General features: G+C 41.4%; 1 protein-coding gene across 14 annotated transcripts in view; it reads right to left on the reverse strand.

Moving 5' to 3' along the window:
• The window catches only part of RHBDD1 (rhomboid domain containing 1), a 173,878-nt gene that overhangs the window by 85,674 nt on the left and 66,469 nt on the right, over nt 1–21,735 (reverse strand). For 5 of the 14 annotated variants that reach the window (XM_060623958.3, XM_078450822.2, XM_078450821.2 and 2 more), the window contains 4 exons: nt 20,651–20,739; nt 16,989–17,045; nt 7,479–7,622; nt 689–1,255 (listed from right to left, as the gene is read on the reverse strand). In XM_060623958.3, the coding sequence (XP_060479941.3) occupies nt 1,149–1,255; nt 7,479–7,622; nt 16,989–17,045; nt 20,651–20,739 (397 nt within the window). In that variant the 3' untranslated portion in view covers nt 689–1,148. The other 9 variants (XR_014138040.1, XR_009607407.3, XM_060623959.3 and 6 more) reach the window with 5 other exon arrangements.

A 21,735-nucleotide genomic window follows, 5' to 3' on the forward strand; every position in this document is an offset into this window, starting at 1 on the left:
TTTAGACAATCTGGCAGATGGTACTTGTTCATTACACAGAAACTTGTCCTAGGAGAAAACACGCCAATTTACTTAAAAAAAAAAAAAAAAAAAAAAAAAAAAAAAAAAGTTAAGTGGTCACACAGAATTAGCTGTACATCTCTGTCCTGGCCCGGGACGCCTCTGCCAAGCCAAGCAGGCCAGCCGTGAACATTTGCATACGTTAAAAACCGCCAACCGCATTATGCCTGCACTGGGCCAAGGAAGGATCATATAACCATGCAACTGAATGAGCCACCACCATCTAAGCCACGTATGTATCGATTCAGGTCTGCCACGGATGTCTGTGTGAGTTTGTCATCCCTAAACCCTGACACCCACGGGTCAAACACCAACATTCCTGACAGTTTCCCAGAAACTCCAGCTACACTCCTCCTACTCAGTCCATTGCCACAGAATAATGGAAAAGGAAGAGAGGACCCAATTCACCTCTTTATTGTAAAAAAAATAAAAATAAAAACAGAGGTCCGAGGAGATTCAGTCATTCACACCTCAAGTAGAGCCAGTTAATTACTATGCCAGGACTGAAATGCAGGCCACTGGTGTTTTCCCATCATTTTCGCTTTGTACCACACCAGGAGAGATAAAAAGAATGAACATAATGCATCTGTTTTCCACAAACATGTCCACACAGTAAAGAAACAGGCTCTTATATACCTTGGTGTAGCTTCAGCAATAAAGAAAAATTGTACAAGTCTTTTTTTTTTTTTTTTTTTTTACCTAAAATGTGTCTCAATGGTCCCTATGAACACATGATGCTTACAAACAAGATTCAAAGATATTGTCAAATAATCTGTTAACCACAAAAGCACTAGATACTGATTTGGAACCCCAACATTTTTTTCTCCAAAATGGCTCCCCTGGCAATTTCACATCGAGAAACTCAGAGACAAAGCAGCAACCAGTTTCATTCTGAAGCCAAGACCTTTGTAGTATACCCACCATGGTTTCACATATGGCCAACCAGCAACCCCAACTGTATGGTGTGTGTGTGTCGGGGTGGGGGGGCGGTGACAGATCTGCCTGATTTTCACGAGAGCCAGAGTGTGATTGGGGCCATTTGCCTTTCAGAAAGAGTCTAAGAAAAGAAGCACAAGTTACTCTACATGTCAGCAAGGATTTCCAGCTTTAACCAGTACACATGCTCCAGGCTGGCAGATAGAAGTTGAAAAGGACACAGCTTTGCACCCAGCCTCCAGCTGAACTTGGTGGCAGGCTATAAAAAAAAAAAGAAAAAAAAAGGCACAAATTATACATAGAAGGATGTGGGGGAAGGGGGAGAAGAAAATGCAATGAGCTAATGTTCCCACTTGGCATCTGCCTTTTGACTCAAAGAAAGAGATGGCTCTTTTCCAAAATTTTTCTATTATTGTGCTATCAGCTGCCTCTTGGACGTGCTTATAAAAGCGGAGAATGCCAACAAAACAAGACAAGATTTCTGTTGATAGTAGTAAATGCACAAGCTCCTTGAAATAATAGGGATTTCGCTATTTCTCCTGCAAAGGCTACTTTGGGATTATTATTCCCGGCACGAGCTTCAGGACATGTACGGCCAGGTCCTGTTGAGGACTATGCGAACAGCAAATTCTGAAGTTAAAGAGGTGCTACCTTGATTCTTTAATTTCCTTCTCCAATATAATTTAACTAAAGAACAGTCTGAAACTGATTGGCGCTGGATGTTTCTTGCTGGACTGGCATTCAACCAAATGAATTTCTATTAGTTGGCCTTTTCAAATCTCAGTATTGCTCTATTACACCAACTTCTTACTGTGAAAACTGGAAATCAAAGAGAAAAAATTAAGCATCCAGCTTTTTTGAAAAGGACTATAGATTCTACCTACTTCGTGAGGGAAAGATCTTATTCAAACGCACAAACACAAAAAGGTAACAAACAAATGTACTAAGAATGATAGATCCAAACTCCAGTGAAGAACCAGGAAAGCTTCCAGCTTCCCTTTGGGGTGTAGAAAGCTAGGGAAAGCATCACTCCTCTCCTTACAATAAACATAAATGCTGGCCAACCTGCAAGTTAATAACTTTTTCTTGAACCCATCAGAGAGCTGTGGCAGTAAGGCGGCTAAACAGAGTCTGAAAAGGTACCTGAGCACTTGCTCACCTAGGACGGACTCTGCTGGACACTCAGAAGAACTCGGCCAAAACCATGAACGGATTGCTAAAGGCTTAGTGTGAGCTAGCCAGAGAACACAGACTATGTTCACAGAACATATAACGCAAAGTGTACTGGGGGCTACGATATACAAGAGTTCGTGCCCACTTCTAGGCTCTTCTCGGAACCTCTTGTGGGCCTCCCCCAAGGGACAGGTGAGTCCACAGACAGCATCCTTTGTCATTCCTGGTTCAGTCCTGGGAGAAAGAAGAGCAGTCAGGGCAGGAAAAGTTTGTAAAACAAAAGGCTGCTCAGATCCTTCTTCTCTATCCCCATGGAACAAAAGCCGTCATTGCCTGGGAGAAAGGCAAAAACCGCGGTTTCCCTAAGGGAAATGGTAAAAACCTACTGCAGCTTAGGATAGGGGGATGGGAAATGAAAAGGGACCTCTAGACCTGGGGATGGGACAGGAACACAGGGAAGGCCACAACTCTAATCACGGGGACGCAGCCACTGCCTAAGATCAAGGCCTAATCACAGCGTACCCCGCTTGCCCGCCACCCGAGACAATAAAACACAGTAAGCAGCAGCAGCGTGTGCCTGGGAGAGGGGCATGAGAGCACACGGGGGGCCTGCCCGAGCCGCAGCGCAGAGGAAAGGCTGAAATTGAAGGTCAAGCAGACATGGAGAAAACCTCATCAGCAAATCAGCCCCCACCCTCAGAAACAAGGTAACCCCGGAGGAATCTGAAGTGCTCAGTGTTCAGGAGGTAACTGCAGCAACCCTAGGCATTCGGTAATACTGAATTATATAGTATATACGTACTAACATAAATGTTTTAATATAATATGTTGATATAGTAACTCATATAATTCGAAATGCAGTACGCAACAGAACAAGTAGAGAATAAGAATGGATTGGAACACCCAGGGGTGCTGGACTAAGTCAATCTAATTAACGTTTATAGAATATTCCACCCAACCAGAGAAGAATACACATCAGTTTCAAGGGCACATGGCATTTTCATCAGGATGGACCATAAAATGTCACAACCGGGTGAGCCTCATCCTGGGAACGTAAACCTTCTTCAACTTTGAAAATCAAAATAATGTAAGAAGAAAAAACAGATTAATAATCTCAACAGATAGAATTTTTTAAATTACTACTTACAATAGCCTACCTTCCCCTCCAAAAAAAATACTTGGGTATAAATCTAATACGTGGAGGATGTGGATGTTCAAAAAATCTAGCGATATGAAAATATGATTACAACAAAACACTGAGTGAAAACAAGATACAAAATAGTATGTACTTTACAGTCAGAATTTCATAAAATGAACTCAAACCAAATGTTTTTTGCATAGGGAAAAAAAGGCTAAAGAAGGCCTTTAAGGCCTTTAAAATAGTGTCTCTTTGGGGGTGCCTGGGTGGCTCAGTCGGTTGGGTGTCCGGACTTTGGTTCAGGTCACTATCTCACGGTTCGTGAGTTAGGGCCTCACATCAGGCTCTGTGCTGACAGCTCAGAGCCTGGAGCCTGCTTCCGTATTCTGTGTCTCCCTCTCTCTCTGTCCCTCTCCCCCACTCACATTCGGTCTCTCTCTCAAAAATAAATAAACATTAAAAAATGTTTAAAGCAATGTCTCTTTGGTTTTTTATTCTTTTTTTATGGTTACTTATTATTATTTATTTTGAAAGAGAGAGAGAGAGAGAGAGAGAGAGAGAGAGAGAGAGAGAGAGAGGAAGAGACAGCAATTGCATGAGCAGGGGAGGGGCAGAGAGAAAATCCTGGGAAGGCTCTGAACCGTGAGCATGGAGCCCGATGCAGGCCTCGATCTCACAAACCTTGAGACTGTGACCTGCGAGAAAGAAATGAAGAGTTGGACACTCAACTGACTGAGCCACCCAGGTGTCCCATGGTGTCTCATAATCACAGAGTGTTTTAAAGAAAATCAACCTGAAATTAATGTAAACAATTTGTAAAGCTAATCCCTTTGCTGCCACCTGGGTCTGTAAAATGTACTTCATGGAGTCTCGTTAGGTTAGTTTCTTTAGAACTAGTTCCATATGCTCTTGAAATCATTCACTGAAAATAAAGTTCTGTGGTCAAAGGAGTTTAGAAAACACTCATGTAATAAACTGGTTTCCCAACTGCAGAATTAATTAGAATCACGCTGTTCTGGATCTTTAAGGGAATATAGTTTGCTATATTTTTATAGCCTTGCAGTGTTTCCCAAATCTACCTGAACGCGGTACTTGCGGAGGGGAGAGCGAGACGTATGGGACAGGGTTGTTTCGGCTGACCTTCCAAAGTAGGGTGCAGACATCACAATATTTTGCTTCTAAATACTTCAGTGTGTATCTCCCAAGAATAAGGGACTTTCTGCTACTTATCCACGATACCATCGTCACATCCGAGAAAGATTACTTCCCTAACATCTAATCTCTAGTCCAAATACAGAATTCCCATTTTCCCAAAAACTGTTTTTACAGTCAGTTTTTTAAGGTTCTCATGTTATGTTTGTTATTTCCTCTTAATACAAAGCAACACCCTGTTTTTCTCTTTTTCTTTTTTTTTTTTTGACACGGCTTTTTATTTTTTTCCCTCAGAGACCAGTCTCATTGAATTGCAGAAATCCCATGTTTCATCTAATTGTTTCTCCATGGTGTTATTCAGCCTGTTCCTCTATTTCCTGTATTTCCTGTATATTGACACTTATGTTGAGAGGCTCGGAGTCAAGTTAAATACTTTTAGGAAGAATATGATGCTGGGTGTCTCATACTCCATCCTAAGAGGAGACACACAACAGGCCATCGCATTAATAATACCGCTAAGCTTGATCAGTGTATTGAGGTGGTGACACCAAATCTCTCTGTTGCAAAGGTACATTTGCCCCCATTGTTATCAGCATTGTGATAACTTCCTCATTGTCCTCTCAACAACCTTTTAGGTGACGGTTTTTGTAGTCGTTGATGGTCTCTACAGGACTACCCATTATTTCATTGGGTTTCTTACTAGTTTTCATTTACCTTTTTAAAATTTCTTACAGGCAAATTTACTTTGTGATGTACATGTATGTGAGTTCTGACAAATACAGAGTTGTGTATCTACCACAATAATCCAGACACAGAATAGTTACATCACTTCAGAAAATGCCCTTGCGCTGTCCCGCAGGGTATCCTACATGAAGTTGAGTACAAAGCCCAGGCTCAACAGCTTTGCTCCAACTGTACTTGTCCCATAACATTTCCTGCCATGTCTAGTAGTGATTAAACCCCTGTGTGCATAGGAATAAAATCATGAAAACTTGTTTAAATAGAGGCTCTGGGGCCCTACCCCCAGAAATTAGGACTCCAAGGCTGAGGCATGCTGTTAGCGATTGTGATACTAGTAATCCCTGGATGAGACACGATGTAATGATATGAGAACGGCCCTAACTCTCTACCTTTCCTTCTACTCGTCCTCTTTGCAACGTGATTTTGCAGCTCCTGCCATGAGGAGGTGGCTTCTATTTCTGCATCCCAGGAGTCTGGGCGGAGACTTGTTTCAGCAACAAATACAATGGAATTGACAATGCACCAGCATAAGCCTCATTTTCACTCTCTCAGAGCCCTTGGGCTGAGGCCTGGTGGATGAGCCTGGGCCAGCCGGCTGGATGAGGAGGGGTGCACGGCCTCATCTCCACCATCGCCTCACACGATGGTCACTCAGGTGAGTGAATGGGGTCATCCGGGGGCAGCCAGCTCCAGGAGACCTACCGCAGACACCTTAGCACAGAGGCCAAGCCAAGATCGCTTAAGCTTGGCCAGCTGACCTATATGCTCTAGAGCAAGAAAAAAATATTTATTGTTTTTAGTTGTGTGTGTGTCTGTGTGAGTCCGTGAGTGTGTGTTTGGTGATCTGTTACATGGTAATAGGTGACTTATACACCATAATTCTCATATGCTTCACCCAAGAAATACTGACTTATCTCTTCTTCTCCATTTCTCTTACCGCCTTCCTCATTTAGGCTTTCATTTCTTGCTCGGACCACTGCTGTCATTCAACCTCCATGCTCACTGCTGCTGCTGACTGTATTCTTTACAGTCAGAAGGCAAGTTGTCATAACTGATGCATTCTTATCATCTAAATGCCTGGTCCCCCAACAGGTGCTCAGTCCTTCTTTGTGGTGCCGACAGATTCGTAAAGCACGGCTCTGATCACGTCCCTGGGCACACAGGACTCCACCGGCATTCACATCACATTCCAGGTCCATTTTCCACTTGGCCTATTTAATTCTAGGACCTCTGGGATCAGGCCACAGCCTTGCTTCCCACTCTTCTTCCCAGTCTTCTCTTAATGCTCCCTTCGAAAGTGAGGGCTGATGGACCACGCCCTTGCTGCCCGGTCTACGGGACACTGACTCCTGCCTGGAAGGCCTGCCTCCATCTCTGCAAACTCCACACGTCCTGGAAGGCCCAAGTCTTCTGGGAGCGTCTGGTAGCCGTGGTCAAGGAAGAGTTCCCCCCTTTCCCCGGCCTCTACCAGTTGGCCTGAGCCTCTCGGAGCTGAGCACTCCCACCTGAGCACCTGACACGATGGTTACCTGTTCCTTGTGGCATCTAGCAGGCATCTCCTCTACCTGAGATTGCGAGCTTGTTGAGGGACAGTCCATCTTTTACCTCTCTGTATTCCCTGTGGTACCTAACACAGTCCATGAAACACAGCAAGACCTTAATAAATGCTTATTGAATGAAAGAATGGATGGTTTTTCGTCACTAGTAAAACAACAGTAACGGTAATAAGCCAAACTCACAACAAAGATGGCAAAAATAAATACAGTGCTTTTCATATATTGGTCTGTAAAAGAATCTTCTGGAAAGCCTGCTCCAAATACACATTCCTAGGCTTTGTCCCCAGAGAGACTGGTTCAGTAGGTCAGGAGTGGAACCCTAAGTTTGTGATTTGGGGGAAGGTTTGTGGGCAATATTTTGATATACAGTGGTATATACCTGCTTTATAGGTATGAATTCCAAGGCAAACTCCTTCCTTCATGCACCTATGAAATTTTTTTTTTAAGTTTCCTGACTTTAATGCCAAAGCATTGTGTGCAGTGGACCTATAAAAAGAACAGCTTTAACAATACATACATAGTCTGGCACCTCATTAGCTTAGGTTGCTGGGAATATGGCCTCACACCGCATTCTTTGTAATGACAATCTACACATATTTTTTTTATCTACATATCCTTTTTATAACCTATTTAAAGTTTAATATGGGACAAATAGTCCTTTTTCAGACCGTCTCACCGTGTGATGCATGCTTTAAAAAAAGAGAAGGGCGCCAAATTCCTACCTCGGTCCCAGAGGCTGGCTCTTAACGCTCTCTCCAGCTGTTCCTCTTCGCTCAGTCCTGCTGTGTATGCGTCATAGTCCCTGGGTACTTCTTCAGAGTAACCTGGCATGCCGTGGGGGTAATAATCCTGATATCTGGAGTAGCCTACAGTCACAAGGAAAAGGTTACAGAACATTGCCATGTACTGTTCTTTTCACTCTCTCTATTTCATTAAGCAAAGACAGTAAAATGACCTATGTCATCAATTTGAGTACAGTGATACTTGCCAAAATAAAACCAGACGACAAATGGAGAATGCCCCCGTGGGGGTGGGCAGTCCTAGGTCTTATCACTGTTGTACCCACGGTGCCCAGCGTGAAACTGGAGTGGATTCTTACAGTTCAGAGCTACACAATCCTTGGGGAATGTTCTGTGAAGTGCTCACGAAAGTCAAGGGAATGGCTGAAATGATAGCTGATAGAGCCTTTCTGTCTGTGGCTCCATACAATGAGAGGCAGACTGCCATTTAATGCAGAAACCAAAGGATTTCTGTGCTGGGTATGATACTTTGGACACTGATAACTACAGTGAGATATACAAGGCAGTGTCTCTGTAATTATAATCGTATGTCAAAGAACATGGCTTCTATCAATGGTTCTTTCAAGAAATCGGTTGCTGGGTAAAACGAGAGAAGAAACAACCTGCTCACTAAATGATGCTTTAAGTATCAGACTTACAAAGCCCATTACTAAAGGTCAATTACAGAGCAAAGTTCACTTCTGCAAGGGGTTTCCATCAATCTTAAGTTAATTTTAGTTTATTCCTCACATTTTCTTTAACTGCCCACTTTTATGTGATTTGTTTGGAAGAGAATTTTTTCCCTCTAAAGATTACCAATCTAATTCTGGTGTAATAAGAGAGAAGTTAATAATAGTCTGTTTATCCCTTCTTTCCTTCTATTATCATAACCTTTGGAGGGAAGTTTTTAAATGTTTAATTAATGTGCTTTTGGTTGTTGATGAAAATTCCTACCCTGTATCCTTAAGTCCTGTGTCATATGTCTCCGTATCATCCAACACAGTACATGCCTGAGTTTAAACTTCTTATTGCTTTAGTAAGACTACGGGGGGGAAAAAACGTGACAATCAAGCTAAAAAAGAGGAACGTTGTGGGGCAGAATCTGGTTAATTAAGATTTCATATTCAGAATATTTGATAATTGGTCCTGAGGCTATTTGAAAATTTACTTTTGTGTTGGTTATAAATAAAATGCAAGATTAAAAGGGAAACAGTTTAAGTATCTCCCATGGGAATTTTCAGGCACTCAAAAAGTCTTTATTTTCATAGAAACAGTGAAATGATAATAAAACACACTGATCTAGTTTCAGCTGATAATCTAATGTAATGATACACATTTATACAAATATTTGTCACGCAAAGTATATGTGTCTATTCATTATGTTTTCATAGCAGCTTTAAGGGGATATAATTGACATATGATATAATTCACCAATTTAAAGTATACACCTCAATGGCTTTTAGTGTATTCATGGAGTTGTGCCATCACCACAACCAATATTAGAACATTTTCATCACCCTAAAAAAGAAACCTGTACCCGTTAGCTATCGTCCCCTGTCCCTCCCAGCCCTAAGTAACCACTAATCTACTTTCTGTCTCTATAGCTATGACTATTCTAGACAATTATATAAATGGAATCATGTAATATGTGGTGATCTGTGTCTGGCTTATTTCATTTAGCATAATGCTTTCAAGGTGCATCCACGTTGTAGCATGAATCCGTACTTCATTCCTTTTTGTGGCCAAATAATATTCCATGCGTGATTATATCACATTCATCAACTGATAGACATTTGGTTTATTTCCACCTTTTGACTCTTGTGAATAACATTCATGGGCAAGTCTTTAAATGGAAACATGTTGTCATCTCTTTTTTTTTTTCAACATTTAGTTGTGAGAGACAGAGAGAGAGACAGAGAGACCATGAGCAGGGGAGGGGCAGAGAATGAGAAGGAGACACAGAATCTGAAGCAGGCTGCAGGCTCTGAGCAAGCCGCCAGCACAGAGCCCGATGTGGGGCTCAAACCCACAGCTGTGAGATCACAAGCTTGTGAGATCACAAGCTGAGCCGAAGTCGGATGTTCAACCGACGGAGCCACCCAGGCGCCCCGACATGTTATTTCTCTTGGGTATATACCCAAGAGTGAGATTCCTGGGTCATATGGAACTTTTTTTTTTTTTTAATTTTTTAATGTTTTTATTTTATTTTTGAGACAGAGAGAGACAGAGCACGGATGGGGGAGGGTCAGAGAGAGGGAGACACAGAATCTGAAACAGGTTCCAGGCTCTGAGCGGTCAGCACAGAGCCTGACGTGGGGCTCGAACCCACAGACCGTGAGATCATGACCTGAGCCGAAGTCAGAAGCTCAATTGACTGAGCCACCCAGGTGCCCCACGGAACTTCTATGTTTAACCATGTGGAAATGCCAGAATGTTCTCCAAAGAAGCTGTGCCATCTTAAATTTACACAAAGCAATGTTTATGGGCTCAGATTTTTCCAATCTTCACCAATGCTTCTTACTATCTATCTTTGTAATCACAGCCATCCTACTAGGTGTAAGTGGTATCTCATTATGGTTCTGATGATTAATTACACTGAACATCTTTTCATGTGTTTATTGGTCATTTGTATATCTTCTTTGGAAAGGAGTCTATTCAGAGTCCTTGTCTACTCTTACTGATTATTACAATACTCTTCTACCTTGGTACTGTTTTACTACATGTCCTGGAAAGGCACACACAAAATGAATGATTTAAGTAAACATTAAATAAAAATGTTCAGGATTTGGGGAATTAATTCAAGCTTTGCTTCTAAAGTAGTAAAAAATTAGTGGAAATTTACTAAATACCTCCAATGGCCCAACTTCCACATTGTCTCTCATGTTTCCCATGTCAGAATACTAACATTATGGTATTTAAAACAGAAAAGGACACGAGCAAAGTGCCCGGATCCTCACAACAGTGTAGGGCTGAAGTGGGATCTGGATTCAAATTTAAATAGGGACACCTTCCTCAAACTGGTCTCTACTCAACTCTCCTATGAAAAAAACCGAGCGCCCACTGCTATGTTGGGGAACACCCACTAGCAGGTTTTATATCCTGAGAGTAAAGACTGCAGCAGCGTTACAAATACTGCTTTCCTGAATTCTCACCAAAACAACAGCAACAACAAAACCTTCCACATAAGGGCAAACAGTTAAAATATAGTCAGTATGTCTGCTTCACGTAGAACCAAAGACAGGGGCAACTTCCAAAACATAAGGGAATACTTATGGATAAGTCATTAAATACCATGGCGTGCTTTAGCAATCCCTGAACAGAGAGACTGCCCAATTCTCTGGGAGTGCCAACTACTTTACTGCAACAGAAAGCAGCATATTGGGCACTTTCCCATATGGCTCATTACCACTTTCAAACCACTGTGGAAAGTGATTCTGTTACAGAAGGTCTAAGCAGCTTTTCTACCTATCTACCTTCGAAAATGTTCAGCTAATTCAAAACCGAAAATAACCCCAAAGCACTGAATACCCATTTATACAGATAACAGAATTACTGCATACACCTATAGAGTTTCAATTACCACGTAAATTTGCTACAATTTGAGACAATGTTTTCTTGACACAGAAAAACATTTTTCTTCATGTTATTTCTTAGTTAAAAAACAACCCAGAAGTGCCTGAACGAAATAAAGTCTACAACTCTAAACATCTGAATATTATAAAATCTAATTTGGTACTTGTCAGACAAAACATAGGGTGAAAAAGGAAAAGCTTTAGTAAGTTAAGTCAGAAAGACTAGTGTGGTTAAAGGTTCTCTATCATCAGTCATAAATCATCAAGAAGACTAAAACTCCCATCAATATCTATTATAATGAGAACAGGTCTCCTAGGACAAAAAATTTTCTTCAGCTGTTCCACTGGCCCAATCAGATATTTTTAAATCTTCATAATAAACATGGCTGGAAAAACCCAACAATCAAACACTTAAGATAAATGACTTTAAATTATATCCTGCAATGAATACCAGTTTAATATTCTTTTGTAGCTATATACTTTGGCTCTGTAGTAAAAGAAATTCTGGTTATCATTATTCTATTAACTACTCCATCTGTTCCTTATACACATACCAGGATTTCGTGGCCAAAGAGATCAAGAAACACCACCAAGATTAGAAAAATTGGTAACAGCTTTTTAAACATTCATGAGGTTCTTTGACCTATAAAGACTCTTCCAGCTAAGGACGGCCATATTAAAAATAAATCATTACTTGTAAGAGATACACATGCTCTCATACAAGTTCCCTAGATGACCATTAGCATGGCCACCTGGCCTTATGTAGCTCTGCTTTTGAAGAAATCCAGTCACTTCAGAGGAAGGAATATAAATATGGTAATCTTACAGGGGATAAGAGAGAAAGGTAAAAGAGGCTTTTATTTTTCCCCTTAATTCTCTGGTCTGTGTGTCTGCTCTGTGCATGCCTCTTCCAAATGAAGGAGGAAAGGAGCAGGTTTCCCTTTTTACTATTTTTTTTAATAAGTGCCAAAAAAAAAAAAAAAAAGAGGAAAGAGAAGACAGTAAGGGGAACTGCCCTATTTCGTTGGGATAAATCAGCAGAATGTCTGGTCCACCTCCTATCCCTGTACAATAGAAAAAGCAGAGGCTAGGAATCGGTGAGTGGCACTTTTGGTCCTGGTTTTATCACTAACTAGCTGTATGACTTTAGTCAAATTACTTAACATTCCTAAACTTCAATTTCCCAGCTGTCACACAAGACCTTAGGACTAGGGAATCTACAATAGTTTAAGACATGCATGTCTGTGCACAAGTATATTCTTATTATTCTCTTTGTCCAGAGGAACATTCCTGTTACTTTTGGGGATTTAACAAATCAACCAGGAGAAAGGCCTTTTTTCCTCTACCGATGCCTAGTGTTAGGGGCCACGTTCTCTGCCAAGTAGAGGGGATAAAGTCAACAGAAGTGAGAAATCACAACGGGAGAGAGGACCAAAATGGGTCTTCCTGTCCAACCCACCTCTTCTGAGTTACACGGGCCAATAAAGCTCTTATAATTAAATCAGTGTAAGCTGGTCGCCATCACCAACAGATGAAAGGAATCAATGCTCTTCCAAATGAGTATATTTATCAGCTTAGTCAGTAACTACTCATTGCACTTATCTTTAGGTGAGTCCACAGACAGAGGGAGGTGAGCTGGCACTCCCCAACACCTGTTCCTCTCCTGCACCAAGACCACAGTTGTAACATTTTAAGCATTCAAATTAGCACAGGCAAAAGCCTCAGAAGTGAAATCTTTTCTTGGGGCAGCAACAGTATTCACTTCTATGGTTCCCAAGTCTATGTAAACCCAATCACCTAAGCCTATGATTTTTGTTCTTGATTTCATTAAAACCACCTGGGTAGTTAAGAAAAAAAAGGTCCAATTCCCTGTATCTGTCCTCATTCTGATTTAATTTGTCTTGGATGAATTCAAGGCCTGGATATACTGTAAAAACTCTTCAGGTGCTTCATATGTATAGCCAGGATTGATAATCATGATCCAAACCTTTATAACTACATCAAACACAGAGCTTGAATGTAACTCCAATAGTATCACTCCACTGATTAAATCCTCCAGTGGCACTCTGACACATTCTGGATAATCTCAAACAGGCTCTTTAGTAAAAGCCTGATAAGCCCTTTCTTCCCATTGTTTTGCTTAACTTCTACTTATTAATTCAAGACCCATTCTCCACTTCCTCTGAATAACCTCCACCAACTGCAATCTTACTCCTCCTTCTCAGGCTGCACACTGAATGTATCACGCTAATACTGTTGAAATGGATTTCTACCTCTGCTAGAAAGGAGGAACTGGACCTGAACTAGCCCTTCCACCATACTCAAGTAGAAAACTGGAGAAAATATATGAAACAAATAGACATTTTGAAATACAACAGACATTGTATAACAGGCAATACAAGATTTTGAGCCTTGAGAGAAAGGAAATAGGCCTGTAGGTGCTTCCCGGACTATGGTACAGGGAAAGGAGACATGAGCAGGTGCAGCAGGGTCCTCGTGATGAGCTGACATTTGCAGGGCAGAGTATAGCAAAGGAGAAAACTAAATGTACAGAAAAACCTTCAGAAATCTGCATGGGTCCTCTGGAGATTTGGCCGAATTATTAAGCCAGGCATGTGTGGGTGAAATACCATGAGACCAAGGAAAGAATGATGAAGATCTACAAGTTGACCAATTCCCAGAGCTCAGCCAGGGCTGGAAGATCTCTGCTTCCCAACCAACCAGAACAGAGAGCCCTTGCTGAACAAAGGCCATTCAGGAGAGACCCCAGAAAAGTGATACCTTCAGTTGTAGCACAGAATTAACCATAGAATAAGAGTTATTTTAGACTCACCTTAAAGAACTTAAAAACAAGTGCCAGAGGGATCAAACTGATCATCAAGAAACTTAACTGTGTGTCAGAACAAAGTTTAGTTTTCTCTGAAATAAGACAAATTCAACACCGCAAAATACACAATGTCTAGTATCCAATCAAAACTTACCAGACAAACAAAAATTGTGACCCACAACCAGGAGAAAAATCAGTGTGTATTGTAGCAGCTATATATATATATATATATATATATATATTACATATATATTTATTTATGAGGGGGAGAGAGAGAGAGAGGAGGCACAATTAGGAGCCAGGGACTTTGAACATAAATATTATATCTATGCTCGGGATTTAAAGAAAAACATGAATATAATGAGAGAAGACATGAAAGACAGAGAAGAGAATGAAATAGGACTTCCAGAGCTGAAAAATACAATATGTGCGTGGAAAAATTCACTAGACAGGACTGACAGCAAACTCGACCTTGTGGAAGAATCTGAACACACAGCAATAGAAACCATCCAAACTGAAGTCCCCACGTACCCAATTACACAGAGTCTCAGATTTTTGTAAGACAAAATGAAGCGATGCAACATTGCTGTGACTGGAAATCAGAAAAGGTGGGGGATGTTCTTTAGTAAAAAAGCTGGAAAAATGGATTACCAAGAGATCTGAACTAGAAGGAAATGTTTAAGAGAATTCTTGAGGCAGAAGGGAAATGATAAAAGATGGAAATTCGTATCTACATAAAAGGAGTCTCCTATTTTTGTGAAGTAACTCGCACAAGCCCTGGGCCCATCTCTGAGCTAAGTATGTGATGAACAGACCCAAGCGGGGATTAAAAACAAAAAAAAAAAACAGGGGCACCTTAGTGGCTCAGTCAGTTAAGCATCCAACTATTGATTTTGGGTCAGGCCATGATCCCAGGGCTGTAAGATCGTGGCCCATACTGAGCTCTGTGCTGAGCCTTGAACCTGCTCAAGTCTCTCTCTCTCTTTCTCTTTCTCTCTCCCCCCTTCTGCCCCTCCCCCTCTCATGCACTCTCTCCACTCTCTCTCAAAATAAAGAAATAAATATATTTTTTATTTAAAAATTTTAAAAAAATGCAAAGGCTTTAAAAACTGAACTGCTACATAACCTGCCACACAAATATCAAATTAACCCACGAGAGGTACATGCATGAGAATGGATCAAATAGCACATGAGAAGATCTGAAAACTGAATTGACATTGGATTCTAATCACCCACAGAAGGAGAGACAGAATTTGTGTTCTAAACCTGAAGAGGGTGACTGCCTGCACAAACAAAAATGTCAATATTTTATAGACGATGTTCACAGGATCTGGAATCTCACAATAGTCAAAAAAGTCACCGTCAAAATTACTGGAAATCCCAAACTAAAACAAAATGGAAGATAGTGACTAATGCTCAGGATTAGAAGACAATCAACAGATGTCAGCCCCATGAGCAGACTCAGAGATTGGAATTACCAGACAGACTTTAAAGATGATCCAATGACCAATGACCATGCTCCATGAGATAAAGTGAACACTCTTGAAATGAATGGAAAGATAGTTTTCAGCAGAGATAGAAACCACAAAAGAGAACCAAATGGGAAGAGCAGACGTGGTATTGTTAAAAGCCGCTGGGTGGGTTCAATAGCAGAATGGAGAGTACAGAGGAAAGAGACCATGAACTTGAAGATAAATCAGCAAAAATTATCCAAGGTGCAGAACACAAAGGGAAGAAGATTGGGGGGGAAAAAAAGGAGCCTGAAGGGCTTCAGGAACACTATCAAAATGTTTAGATTTCATGTCATTAAAGTCTCAGGAAGAGAGGAGAAAGCAACTGGAGAAAAAACATTTGTATAACTAATATCTGAAATCCTCCCAGATTCAGTGAAAGACAAAATACATGAGGCAAAAACTGACCAAATTAAAGGGAGATCCAGATAGTTCTATAATCACACTTGGAGATTTTAACCCCCTTCTCTGCACTGACAGAAAACTTAGAGGTTAGCAGGATCAGTAAGATATGGAAAATTGGAGATATGTATGTATGTATATATATCTATATCTATATCTATATCTATCTATCTATCTATCTATCTATATATATATATATCTTCACACACAGACACGTTAATATATATATAATTCTCTGTACCTATATTATTTAAGTCAGGGGTCAAAAAGCTACAAACGTGGTCCAAATACAGCCCACTGTCTATTTTTGTAAGTCAGGTTTCACTCATTTGTTTATGAATTGTCTCTGGCTGCTTTCATGCTACAAGGACAAGTTGTGACAGAGACCATGTGACCATCAAAGCTTTTGGAGTCTAAAACGTTAGCTATCTGGCCCCTCACAGAAAAGGTTGCCGACCCCAGATTTAAGCTACAACAGTTCTCCAGTGGAATGACTCTAAAAGACACCTAGACATCCACAGCTATGGTTACTTTAACGCCTGTCTGCAGGAACTGGCCCCAGGCACTACAGGGGGGCCTCCCCAGCACGGCACACGAGGGCCTTAGTCTGAAACAGGTCATGTGCTTTAACAGGAAGTGCTTTCTACATATTTGTAAACCATTTAGAAAAAATATACTCTCTTCTTTAAGTCACATGGTATTAACTATTAGAGGAACGCCTACCTTAGCCTCTTAGGGTAGGCATGATTCCTCCTGAATGTGCAGGTAGGGTGGACTGTGGAGAAGAGTGGATCTGAAACTAACTTGTAACACTCAGTGGGCAGTGTGGACTTGTAGACTGAGAATCCAGTACTAGACCCGGATCTAGTATGAACCTTCCCGTGCCTGAGAGACCTCATACCAATCATACAATATTCTCAGGCCAGAGTCACCTCCTTCCCCAACCTTCCTTACCAATTCACCCAAATATGCTCCCTGGGCTCTGGCTCCATCTAGCTTCCAGGCATGATGGTGGCTCAAGTACATACCTGCGGACACTACTCTACAACAGCACAAGCTAGTGTCACCTTAAGGCAGCTCTGTGGTGGCAAACACTGTCATTTTTAAAAATCAAATGTATTCAATGAAATAAAGTGCTTACCTGAACTATTAAAGTAGTACTGCTGTCCTGGGTAATGAACAGGGGAGGGAAAATTGCCTAAATATGAAGGAAAACAGACATTTTAATTATAGCCATAAGGCTTCCCCCACCCCAGCTTTACGGAGTTCTGATTAACAAATAAAAAAACTGCATGTATTTGGGTTGTACAACATTAGTTTTTAAAAGGTATATAACATGATGATTTAATATACATATACATATGACATGACTGCTACAATCAAGTTAATTAACACCTATCACCTCACAATGGTGTGTTACCATTTTGTGTGTGTGTGTGTGTGTGTGTGTGTGTGTGTGTGTGAACATAAGATCTACTGTCAGTAAATTCCAAGTATACAATACGGTGTTATTAACTATAGTCACCACACTGTACCTTAGAGCCCCATAATTTATTCATCTTCTAACTAGAAGTTTGTACCCTTTGACGAACATCTCCCCATTTCTCTCATGTCCCTAGACCTTGGCAACCACTGTTCTACTATCTGATTCTAGGAGTTCAACTTTTTTAGATTCCACATATAAGTGAAATCATATAGCATTTGTCTTTCTCTCTCTGGCTTATTTCACTTAGCATAATGTCTTCTCGGTTCATCCACGTTGTCCCAAACAACAGGATCTCTTTCTTCTTTATAGCAGACTAATTACATTACACGTGCGCGTGCACACATACACACACACACACACGCACACACACACACACACTCCACATCTTTACCCATTTATCTGATGGACAGTCACCCTACCGTGGCTATTGGGAATGACGCTGTAACGAGCACAGGAATGCGAATATCTCTTTCGAGACACTGATTTCATTTCGTTTGGATATCTACTCACAAGTGGGATTGCTATATCATAAGGTGTTCTATTTTTAATTCTTTGAGGAACCTCCATACTGGCTGTACCAGTTTACATTCTCACCAACAGCACACAAGGGCTTCCTTTTCTCCACATCCTCCACCGATGCGTATTATCTCTTGTCTTTTTGATAATAGCCATCCTCACACTTCCCCATTTCGATCTGCATCACAAAGTGACAGTAACCAAAAAGGTACTGGCAAAAAAACAGCCACCTCAACCAATGGAACAGAACAGCCATAAGGCTTTAACTGATGATCTTGCCAACAATTCGGAGGTTCTTTATAACAAAGCCAAGGTCATTTCAAGTGATTTCTAACCAACTGTTAAAATAAACTCCCTTCTGTCTGGGCCTAGCCCTATCGGGAACAGAATATGGGAAACGCTCTACAGTTCCTTAGAGGTTCTAGAGGTTCTAGAGGTTCCTGTTGACCTAAGAGGGTCTCTACCTCTAAAATAAGCCTGGGCTTAGAGGCTCCTGTACAAGTGGAGATGGTCTGGTGTCCAGAGAACCTGCTGCCAGAAGACTGTTGGGGGAGCCATGGTTCTTACCCTTCTAAAGGGCCTTTCCCCTTCCTTGTCCCTAACAGGGCCATAGGACAGTCAATTCAGCACTACTGAAGGGAGGCGGTGTGGGGAGTAACAGGCAGGCACAACTTCAGTGTGATGCTCCTTCTCCAGAAGTTATCAGGCAGATGCACTTGGCTATTTTCCACAGGGCTCTTGGGTCACCTCAATTCTCAGGTCACCCTAGATCTTTCTCTGGCTTCACCGGAAAAAAGGCAGAGAGATTATAGGCTATTTGTAAATAGCACTGAATGTTTGTTTCAACTTTTAGTATCTAATTTTCTATTGTATTACTTTGAAAACGACATGATGTAAAAAAAAAAAATAGGTCGCCCAGAACATAGGCAAAGTTTCAAGAAGGAAAACTAAGAGTTGAAATGGTGTAATTGTGGGGAAAAATCCTCTTTAAAATCAAAACTCTTCCCTAAATTCTGCAAGAAAGCTTTACAAACCACTTCAACTTCAGATACACATAGAAAATGAGACAAAACATGGGGTGCCTGGCTGGCTCAGTGGGTAGGGCATGCGACTCCTGATCTTGGGCATATGAGTTTGAGCCCCAAGTTGGGTGTGGAAGTTACTGAAAAATAAAATCTTTAAAAAAAAAAATGAAACAAAACATTAAACTCACAAGAAACATTCCTTTTCCCTTATCAGTACTAAGGCGCATTTGGGCAACAAAGCTCATTACTGGATTTCCATAATTAAGTTGTATCAAAAATATAATGAAACTGGACATTTTCAATAAATGCAATTCCCGCTGTCTCCTCCAAGCACACACACTGGAAACACAGTAATAAGCAAACGTAGGGAAATGGGAATCCGTTTAGATGCAACACAGCCTGTAAAAATCATCTGAAAGTGAACACAACCCGCTAATAAAGACAGCAGTGCAGTGCCTGGAAAGCTTTCTAATATCATGAATATTATATGGTTCTCAAGAATACCAGTCATCGGCACAAAGTGTGAAAACAAATTATTTATGGTTCAAGGAAAGGTAAAATAGTCTCAGAAGATTTCTTATGAATAAAAGATGAAATATTGGAACTCATATGGTCTATAAAACAAGTGTCTGCAAAATAGTTTTCCTATAAGTCAAACACAGTATAGCATTTTAAATTAAGAGGGCTAAAAAATTCATATATTCTAAATAAAATAAAGTATTTTCATTGAGCATCAATTTGACAGGAAAAAAAGCCAGAAAAACAAAAACAAAAACAAAACAACAACAACAAAAAACCCCAAACTTTTATAGGCAGAAGCCACGCTTTAAGCCATAGCACACTTGATTTGGCCACGCATGAATATGCATCTCACCCACCAAGAACCTAGGGGTCATTCTGAATTCTTGCAAATACTGGCCTGCACTTCGGTTCAGATTTTTCTTTTTTAACTTTGCCTTGCACATATATTAATTTGGGGAATATTACAAAAGAATGCATTATTTTAAATCCATTTTAGGGGTGCCTGGGTGGTTCAGTCAGTTAAGCGTCTGACTTCAGCTCAGGTCATGATCTCACAGTTCATGAGTTCAAGCCCCGCATCGGACTCTGTGCTGACAGCTCAGAGCCTGGAGCCTGCTTTCAGGTTCTGTGTCTCCCTCTCTCTCACCTCCCCTGCTTGTGTTCTGTCTCTCTCTCTCAAGAATAAATAAAAAACGTTAAAACATTTTTTAAATTAAAAAAATCTATTTTAGTTCTCTGCATTTTCAAGAAAATCGCGGTTTTCTGTGAGTTCCCTCAATGCTGCAGGTAAAAATACCACAATTTGTTCCCTAAGAAAGCTTCTGGTTCACAATTTGGGTTTGCAGACTCCTCTGGAGCAGTGTGGGGCACATGTGCAGCCGGTGTTTGGCCTCTTGGTTTTAAAAAGAGCCTATTCGGGGGGCGCCTGGGTGGCTCAGTCGGTTGAGCATCCGACTTCAGCTCGGGTCATGATCTTACAGTCTGTGAGTTTGAGCCCCGCGTCGGGCTCTGTGCTGACGGCTCAGAGCCCGGGGCCTGCTTCGGATTCTGTGTCTCCCTCTCTCTCTGACCCTCCCCCGTTCATGCTCTGTCTCTGTCTCAAAAATAAATAAACGTTAAAAAAAAAAAATTAAAAAGAGCCTATTCGGTAATTCCTAAGCTGAACCACAGGGAAACTTGGGGTGGCTTCTGTTTCCATTAAAATTAAGATGAACTTCCAACCTGTTGTCAGGCCAAGGGTGTTTTGTTCTGTACCTGCACACATTTCCATGATTTTCTTCAGAGGCCCAACAGTGTACATTAGTCCGACGAGAATCCCGGCCAGATGCCCAGCGAAAGAAGCCCTGGGAGAGAAGGAGACCCTTTGTGAGTATTTGCTCTGCCACTGATTAGACACATTCTGTCTTCTCATTAGGCCGGTGCATGTCAATTAGTCACAGTCTGCAGGCTTTGCCCCCCCCCCCCCCCTCACGTCCTTTACGCTGAGCAGCATTTAACTCTGTCCAAAGAACGCTTCCTACCTTAAAAAAAAGTACAATGAATAATAACCACCACATGTTTAAGATGCAGTTTCCCCTCCTTGACCAAGAGAAGGGGGCTGGCTCCTTCACAGCAGTGGAAGCATTTTGTCAAGACAAACCCATCTGTTTCTTCCAGTTTTTCTCTGTGGCTCTTATCCCAAAACATAAATGAAATCCGTTTTCTCTGAATTACATCTCAAATTATTCAGGCATTGTGAGGCCCCATATCTCCCCGTGTAGCACAGCCGATTGCGGATTTTCATACACCACCGACGAGTGAGGCAAAGAGCAGGAGCAACCCGGCAGAGGAAACGGAGATGTCCACACCCCTTCCCCTAAAGTTGTCTTCATGTGTACCTTTCAGGCCCTTAGCAAAGAGACAAAAATGTAAACGTCGAGCTTGAAAGATGAGATAGGGCATTAAATTGGTTCCATTCTTTTTTTTTCTTAATTTTTAAAAAATGTTTTATTTATTTTTGAGACAGAGAGAGACAGAGCATGAGCAGGGGAGGGGCAGAGAGAGAGGGAGACACAGAATCCGAAGCAGGCTCCAGGCGCTGAGCTGTCAGCACAGAGCCCGATGTGGGGCTTGAACCCACAAACCGCGAGATCACGACCTGAGCCGAAGTTGGACGCCCAACTGACTGAGCCACCCAGGCGCCCCTGGTTCCATTCTTCTTAAAGTACCATCTAAGACGGGCAATCACTATTAAGTGACACAGCAAGCCGCAGCTAAGTCTTTGCTGAATGAGTAAAAGAATAAACAAAGGTCACCTAGCTGTCTCCCTCCCTCCCCACACCCCCACCCCTGCTCTTGCT

The sequence above is a fragment of the Panthera onca genome, chromosome C1 (assembly GCF_046562875.1).
Source record: "Panthera onca isolate mPanOnc1 chromosome C1, mPanOnc1 haplotype 2, whole genome shotgun sequence".
NCBI lineage: Eukaryota > Metazoa > Chordata > Mammalia > Carnivora > Felidae > Panthera > Panthera onca.